At 51.4% G+C, this 8,686-nt stretch overlaps 1 protein-coding gene across 1 annotated transcript; it reads left to right on the top strand.

Moving 5' to 3' along the window:
* The first annotated feature begins 80 nt into the window (after positions 1–80).
* TGME49_216790 (ATP-binding cassette sub-family E member 1, putative) lies at positions 81–7,066 on the top strand. Its single transcript, XM_002370946.2, has 9 exons — positions 81–590; positions 935–1,159; positions 1,748–2,023; positions 2,679–2,900; positions 3,729–3,868; positions 4,417–4,521; positions 5,365–5,607; positions 6,256–6,357; positions 6,722–7,066. The coding sequence occupies exons 1-9, from the start codon at positions 246–248 to the stop codon at positions 6,903–6,905; spliced, it is 1,842 nt and encodes a 613-aa protein (XP_002370987.1). The 5' UTR covers positions 81–245; the 3' UTR covers positions 6,906–7,066.
* Positions 7,067–8,686: the final 1,620 nt, after the last annotated feature.

Below are 8,686 nucleotides of genomic sequence, written 5' to 3'. Positions count from 1 at the left end.
TCCTCCTCATCTAAGGAACGGACTTTCTCCTCTTCTGCGCTCTCGTCTTGTCTTCACTCGAGGGCTTCTTCTAAGTCGGGTTTCTTTCTTTCCTTCTTGCGTCCCACACTCGCATCGCCGTTTGCCCGTAGTCTTTTCCATCTGACTCTCTTCTTTCTCGCTCCGTCTCTCTCGCCTCTTCTCTCCCTGCCTCGCTTGCGTCTTCTCTCCCTTCGTGTCTGTCTCTTCGCTCCGTTTTCTCGAAGATGGCGCCTAAGCAGAAGAAGGAAACGGAGGCAGTGGATGACGCGCGCCTCCGCATTGCGATCGTCAACGCGGATCGCTGCAAGCCGAAGAAATGTCGACAGGAGTGCAAGAGAAACTGTCCGGTCGTCCGGACGGGCAAGCTGTGCATTGAGGCAGATGCTACGTCGAAGATTGCCTTCATTTCTGAGCCCCTCTGCATCGGCTGTGGCATCTGTGTCAAGAAATGTCCATTCGAAGCGATCGCCATCATCAATCTCCCCAGAGACCTCGGGAAAGACGTCACACACAGATTCGGTGCCAATTCATTCAAGCTCCACAGGCTGCCGGTGCCGAGACCCGGACAGGTCAGAGCCGTCTCTGAACATCTCCAGCTCCTCCCGTGTTTTCACAGCCCCCCCTGAGGTCTTTTCGCGCCGCGCTCTGTCCGTCGGTCTCTCCCTCTTGAGTTCTTCCTCTCTCTCTTTTCGCCCACGGCCCCGCTCTCTGTTGCTGAGTTGCCTTCGTCTCTCGGAGCTGCTGACGTTCTTCCCTCCTGTTGTGCTGCAGCTTCTTTCCTCTCTCGGGACTCGCTTCCGCGGCTCTCCGCTCCTTCGTCTGGCCTTCTTTGCAGTTCGTTTCCACGCGTCTTCAGTTCGCTGTAAATGCTGGAAGTGCCTGTTCGAGTTCTCAACCTGTCGCCTGTCTGCAGGTCTTGGGTCTGGTGGGGACGAACGGCATTGGAAAGTCGACGGCGCTGAAGATTCTCTCGGCGAAACTCAAACCGAATCTGGGGAAGTACAGCAACCCGCCAGACTGGCAAGAGATCTTGGCTTTCTTCAGGGGCAGCGAGCTGCAGAACTTCTTCACGCGCATGTTGGAAGAAGATTTGAAAGCGAGCATCAAGCCTCAGTATGTCGACCATGTGCCGAAACAGGTAAGCCACCGTTTGTGTTTCTGTGTGAAAAATACGTGGGGTTGGTGAGCCCTGTTTCGCTGATCGAAGTGAGAAAAAAGGTCTCAGGATGTCTTTCTCTTCTAGCCTTCTTCGTTTTTTCGACCTCTGTGCGTTTCGTTTCGGTCTTGCTCGAGGCTTCTCTCCACGGTGTCCTCTCAGTCAGTGGCGCCTTTTCTGTTCCTTCGTCTGTCTCTGCTCTCTGTTGTCTTCCGGCTTTTCTCCCGTGATGAGTGTTTCGTTTGGCCTTTGGGCTTGCGACGTCGGTTTTTCCTCTGCATTTCTCTTCTCTCCATTCCACGTCAAATGCTCGGCGATTTCCTTTCTCGAGGGTCTGCCTCTGCCCCCGCTCGGGGTGCGCCTTCTTTTCTTTGGAGTCCCCGTGGGTTGTCCCTTTTTCTTTCCTGTACGACCCTTTGACTTCCCTGCGCGTCTCCTCTCCTGTTGGTCGCTTCTCTTGTTGGTCGCTTCTCCTGTTGGTTGCTTCTCCACCGTCTTGTCTCCGCACTGTCGAGTCCTCTTCCTCGCGCTCGTCACGCGTGTCTGTGTGCTTCGCCTTACGCGCCTCAGGTCAAGGGAACGGTCGGACAGGTGATCCAGCTGAAAGATGAGACTGGCCGCGGAGCAGAGCTGATGAAAGACATGGAACTCGACCATCTGGTCGACCGAGAGATCGGGAACCTCTCTGGCGGAGAGCTGCAGCGCTTCTGCATTTGCGTCACCGCCATTCAAAAGAACAACGTATTCATGTTTGATGAGCCTTCCTCGTACCTCGACGTGAAGCAACGACTCAAGGCGGCCCTCGTCATTCGTTCCTGCCTCCAATACGACAACTTCATCATCGTGGTGAGTGTACACGAGATTCAGAGACAGAGGATGGTGCTGCGAACCTCGAGAGTGTCGCCGTCTTTGTCGACTGCGCCAAAAACCGCTCAGGAGAAGTCCAGCCGAGAGACGTTCGATACCGCACAACTGCACACCCTCCGGTGATTGTCTCTGTCTTGGTGTGGAGTCGCGCGGCGAGAAGCGTCTCTGCTTCGGGCCGGTGCGAACGAATGTCCAGATCGAGCCACCTGGATCTCTCTGGCTACGCATTTCCTGAAAAGGACATGCAGTCACGTTTCAGTTTTCGCCGTTCGCGCGCAACCGCAGTGTTGTGTGTGACTTCTCGTGTGTGCATGCATGCATGCGCGATCGGCCCGTCGATTTCTCTTGTTCAGTCGATTCGAGCCCTCCTCAGTTTTTCGCTGCGGACCATTTGTGCGACTCAGGGTCGACTTGCAATGCGGCAGAGAGGACACGGTCTCGCGATGCTCTTTGATAGTCCTGAGGGTCGCCGCTACGGCGATTTGTGGTGTTTCCACGTCGTCTGTTCGTCGGGCTTTGTCTCGAGTGTGTTGTCTCGCAGAAAAACGGTGTTCTTTGTCTTTTTCCTCTTCTGCTGGCCCCATTGTTCGAGTTATTTCCCTTAAAAAGCACGACGGTTTTCGCTGCGTTGCAGGTGGAGCACGATTTGTCTGTTTTGGATTACCTCTCCGACTACATCTGCTGTCTCTGGGGGAAGCCCGGCGCGTACGGAGTCGTGACAATGCCCTTTAGCGTCAGAGAAGGAATCAACATCTTCCTGGATGGATTCGTCCCGACCGAGAACCTGCGCTTCCGCGACGAAAGCTTGAACTTCAAACTCGCTGCAGACCAAGATATCCTTCCCGAAGAAATCCAGGTAAAGGACCTCCCCGAATATAAGCCGACACAGAAGCGGCAGCGTGTGTGACCAAGCCTGTGGCGGAAAGCAGGTTCTGAGCGTTGTACGTAGGCGCGTGCTTTTCAAGCATCAGGCGAATCCTACGTCACACAGAAGTGTGCCTTCTGCTGGTCGTTGCCTGAGTTACTTTCGGGGGAGGCGCCAGGCGTCGAAAAGGAGTCTCTGTGGTTACGCGTTACAAAGTGGGGTTCCTGCGGTTGTTTGCTCGAATGGCTTGGCGGGACGTTTTTCTGCGAGGTGGATTCTTCCAAAGTTCTTCTGGATCGACGATCGAACCCGTTTGGTTTTGCGTAAACGGAGGCGCAGAGGACTGCGAAGCGCGGTTGTCAACAGAGGGGGGCTCCGGTAGGAGGACATGTGCGTTTCTTTTCTGTGTCCCGGAAAGAGATTCTCAAGAGAAAACGGGGAGAACGAAAAGAGGCAGGACATGCTCAGGTTGCAGCTACGCGAGTGGAGGTGGAAGAACGAAGTTTAAAGAAGAAAGAGATCCAAGTGTCACACACCTGGCGACACTTGCGGGTGTCTCTCGACCCTTCAGGCTCGGATGTTTTTCCCCGAATGTGTTTTCTGCGCTTGTGTGCGATCCTTGTTTTCTTTTCGAAACGGTTTTCTCATGACCTGGGAGTCTCTGTGCGTCGAGATCTTTCTTCGCTCAGGGTCTGCAGGCTGTGGGTAGAGAGTCGACTTCTCCTCTCTTCGGCAGTTTTAAGGACTTTTTCCTCTGCTTTTCAGCTTTGTGACGTCGTCCCTTCGTGTTTGCTTTCCTCCCTTCTCTGCGCCATGCAGCGACTGCACTTCTACAAGTACCCCGCGATGACGAAGACGCTCGGGTCCTTCAAGCTTCGTGTCGAAAGCGGTCACTTCAGCGACAGTGAAATTCTCGTCATGCTTGGGCAGAACGGAACCGGAAAGAGCACGTTGATTCGGTGAGGTTCCGGGGAGAAACGGTGAAGGAGGTAGTCTGGCAGGGATTTGGAATCTGCCGTCCGGCGTTGACAAAGACACATGCGAAACACCGTGTTGTCTGAAAACAGAGGCTTCACCACTGGTCGAGAAAAGCGCGTTCAGGCACTTAACTCTCCCCAGAGTTCCGTTTCCGGTTCGACTTATTTCTCAACGGCTGCATGCGTTTCTTCTCTCTCTTCGTCGCGAGTGCCTTCGTGTGCGGCCCCGCACACAATGGGGATATCGCGTCGAAGCAGGGACAAGTTTTCAGCTGAAGAAGCCCGTTTTTCCTGCCTAGACACCCTTTCTTAGAAACTCCCGAATATGCGGTATAAGCCTCCAACCCAAGTGATGGTGCCGCGCGAAGCTTTTCCTGTGCACCCTGGCTCTGGGGGGGAGAGGCTTTCTCCTTCTCGTCCCCTGCTGTTTAGTTACGTAGGATTATATTCGGAAACAATTCGGTTTTGGCGGTGTCCTCGAAGTCTGGTCATGTGTTGCCTGTGTTTCCGCGCGAACGTCCTCTCTTCAGCATGCTCGCAGGGTTGCTGAAAGCAGACGAAGAAGTGGAACTTCCAAATCTACACGTGAGCTACAAGCCTCAGACGATCACTGCCAAGTATCAGGGCACTGTCAGGTGAGAAATGCCGGCGGAGTTGGTGGTCGAATGGGAGTCGTTCCAGTGCGGGAGAGGTACATGAGAAGCTAAAGAATTCACTAAGACCGTCTTCTGTCGAGGTGGCGGCGCCCTTCGAAGAACGACTCTCAGATGGTTGGTGAACCCGTTCTGTCTGCCGTCTTTGCTTTTCTTCGATGGACATCTCATCACTTCTGTTGCAGCAGAACGCAAAAGAGAAAAACACCTTCTCTGTAGCCATCATCACTGAGGATAACGTGTTTGCTCTAATTCTGAGCCCAGGGCCGGCTAGCAGAGGGATAAAGAACAGCCGAAGAGCTGTCCAGAAAGCCGAGATTGGGATCCGTCAGCTCTCCGACAAATACATCTTGACGACTCTATTGTCAAAGAGAAATGCGAATGTCGCCAAATAAATATATATATATATATATATATATATATATGTGCATTTTTATTTGAGCATGAATCTTGTTTCCTGTGAGCGGTGGAACGTGGAAGCATTCCACTCGTTCTCGAGGGAGCGGCTATCTATATGTAGATCTATACATATATTTACAAATGTGTATACGCGTAGATGTCTCTGCATTTGTACACGTAAGCTTGTAAATGCGTATATGTATGTAGATATCTGTATATTCATGCAGCTATATATATATATATATATATGTTGCTCTCTATATTGGTATACTCAAGGCTGTAAAAGTGTGTACGTACGTAGATATACAGCTTGTGTGTGTATTTCCGTGGTTATGTTGTCTTTTCCTTCTCGCCTTGTGGCGCCTGTCTCTTCTTTCCAGCCATATCAAACAGACCTTGTCTTTTGTCTCCTCTCTCTGTATGCAGAGATTTGTTTTTCGCCAAGATCAGGGAGTCGTTCAACCACCCGCAGTTCCAGACAGACGTCGTGAAGCCCCTGCAGTTGGAAACGATCATGGATCAAGAAGTCCAGCATTTGTCAGGGGGAGAACTGCAGCGTGTCGCCCTCATTGTCGCTCTGGGAAAACCTGCGGATATTTACCTCATCGACGAGCCGTCTGCGTACCTCGATTCCGAGCAGCGTATCATGGCAGCTCGCGTTATCAAACGGTAGGCGCAAACCCAAGTCCCGCGGAGTCTAGCGGGGTGTACGTACACCCCAGACTGCGTAGTGGTTTTCGTAGTACGCTGTGGTTTTTAGGGCGCAGCAAGATGACGTCTCGTAGGATGATGTTTATGAATGGGTTTGAAGAGAGTCTTTGAGTAAAGATGCCAAGGGCAAAGTGAGATAGTCCCGCAGTTCTATTTTTACATTAGATGTCTCAGTTGTACTGAACGGACTTGGGACTCGACAGACAACGGCATTCACGATTTCTTCACGTTCTCAACCTAGTGTACAGACACAGACAGAATCATGTCGGAATAAAAGTCTTGCACTGGTTTTCTCCTTCGATCTTTTTGTTGAGTTGCTGCATCTGCCGCAAGACGGCCAAGTTCGTTAGGCAACACGGGACAGGTCGCCTCTGTCCTCTCTGAGGTTTGACTTGACTCTTTCTTCGCGCGTTTGGACACATTTGTGTAATCTTCGAGTTCAAGCGTGCAGTGTTTCATATGAGTTCAGACGTCGGTCTGTAACTGTGTCTCTAGTCTCTTTCTTCTCATCTCTGAGAAACACGTGGCGCACGCAAGGGGATTTCTCCGATGAAACGCTGACTCTGACACTGCACCCTTGCGTCCCGTTTTTCTTCTGGTCTTCAGATTCATCTTGCATGCAAAGAAAACGGCGTTCGTGGTTGAACACGACTTCATAATGGCGACCTATCTGGCAGATCGCGTCATCGTGTACGAGGGAGAACCAGGGTAGGCGAGAAGAGAACTTCGGTGTGTGTTTAACCTCGTGTCTTTAGAAAAGAGACCTGCGGGGGGGCGGGAGGGGAAGGGTTCGTCGGCATTCATCGCAAGGTTTGTCCTAGGAGGGCGCATCCCTTCAAGGTGTCGGGAGGTAGCGTTTACGGCACAGACCGGGGACGACAAGTTCTGGGCACAGGAGCTTTCACACGGTGCGACAGACAACAGGTTTGTTGTTTTTGTGTTGACGCGGACACGAAAGGCGCTGTCAGACGTCCCCGTTCTTCGTGGGTTTGTGCGGTGCGTTTCTGTCGACGGGACGATTGTCTCGTTTTTTCAACGAAACTGGCTTTTTTTGCATGCTGGGCCTTTTCAGCGTGGAGTGCGTCGCTCGTTCCCCCGACAATCTCGTCAGCGGCATGAACCGTTTCCTCAAGTCCCTGGAAATCACCTTCCGTCGCGACCCAACCAATTTCCGGCCGCGCATCAACAAAATGGAAAGTGTCAAGGATAAAGAGCAGAAACTTATGGGCAACTATTTCATGCTCGACGACGCTTGAAGCGAGGCAGGGTTGTTTCCGGGAAAGACAAATTTTTTTCCGACCGGTCGCTCAGGGAGTGGGAGAGGAACCGCGGAGTTCTTTACGGGCATGGTGTCGAAACGCCTAACTGGGGAGTCAGAGGAGTCATCTAGTTGTTCTGTGTATCTCTGCGTATCTGTGTCCGTGTATGTATACTTGAGCGCTGTCGTATATATGTATAGGTCATGTACATCGCACAGCTGGCACCGGAGTCCGGGCAACGCTGATCCTTGTTTGCGAGTCATCGGCAGAGCGTGTGCTCGACAAAAAACAGAAAATACCGGTTGCCGCAGTTGCGGCGAGATGGATTGTGTACGTGCCGTCACTGGCAAAGGGTGAGAGGCAGTGGTAGCGATAGAGCGGAACTACAGCTCCGCAGATCTTCGTAGATGGTTTATTCGCACTAGAGACCGACAGGTCCCTTTATCACCGTCTGTGAACGATTTGTTCAGAAGCAATTGTCACCTCTGCTTCTGCGTTGTGTCCAAAGTGAACTTGAAAAGTCGATTGTAAAACATGCCATGCAGATGCTGGCCCTCGTTGTGCTAAACCCTTTTTGTGATTGTAATTGTGTGAAGCGCGAGAAACGATTCAACAAATCGAGGCGAAACGTTAATAGGAGGGACACGGACAGAGACTCAGTACGGCAGTCTGCAACGCGGTAGTTCTTTTGGTCGTTTCCTTTTAATGAGACTTCGTTGCACACGCACGAGAAATTCACAGCCCTGTCAGCTTGTGCAGGAGCCTTTTACGGCCATTAAAACAGTATTGACCAAGAACGCCTGGTAGTATGTTTTAAATAGATCGACTGGCGGCTTCCGTGAAGGTGCAGGTTCTGTATAACGACAGTGAACCTGGCATTTGGTTCCCCTAGGACCAATACTGGCAAATAAGAGAGTTGCTTGCATCGAGTCGAGACGATCTGTCGCGGGGCAGAAACCTCGAATTTACTCGAACCAAGCAACGCTACAGTTACAGGAGCAATGATAGCAATTTGTTTTGCGGAAACATGCCCGTTCCCAGTATTTCGCTTATGATTGGAGAACTAAATCTGGTAGTAATCGAATCGCTGTGCGGGTTCTGTAAAGTCTTCTCTACCGGATAATGTTTCACTTTGTGTTTGTCAGTGTTTGGCTGGTGTTCTGTGGGAGGTGTTGATTTTGCTGCTACTTTGATTCCGAAAACGTTTCACCGTGTGTGATACGCTGCTGCCCTCGATTCCGCTGGTGGCTACGGGTACCCAGGCCGAGGCGGAATTTCTTGGGTTGTGTTCAGCACAAAAGTCTCCTTTGGGAGGAACTTCCTGCAAAAGGTCCCACCTGCTGTAAAATAACAGAATGCCGGGCGTTTTCCTGCAAGCTGCGCATATTTTAAGTATGACCGTCAACTAAGTCCTTGACATTGCTGAAAGTCGAGGGGTTCGCCCTAGGCTGGTCAGGTGTGCTTGTAATCACTTCGCATTAGTGCGACATCCTGATACAAGACAACAATACGCGAAGTTGTTTTGTATTAATACCCTGCTATTCAGCTGTTGGACGTTTTGATTCGCGATGAGATACGTAATATCTGTGCCGCCATGACGAAAGATGACTGCAGCACGGACAAATTGTGATTTGTTAGGGGGCTGGCGTTTGTCGCTATCATCGTAGGTACTACAGTCTCATTAAATGACACATCATTCGGTCATGATCTGTGATGGGTATTTATAATCGTCAGTTCAAAGGGGCATTTCTGCCGCGAGAAATGTGGCCGAGAAAAGG

The sequence above is a fragment of the Toxoplasma gondii genome, chromosome XI (genome assembly GCF_000006565.2).
Source record: "Toxoplasma gondii ME49 chromosome XI, whole genome shotgun sequence".
NCBI lineage: Eukaryota > Apicomplexa > Conoidasida > Eucoccidiorida > Sarcocystidae > Toxoplasma > Toxoplasma gondii.
The sequence above is the reverse complement of the archived record's forward strand: the minus strand, read 5'-3'. Positions and strand labels throughout refer to the sequence as shown.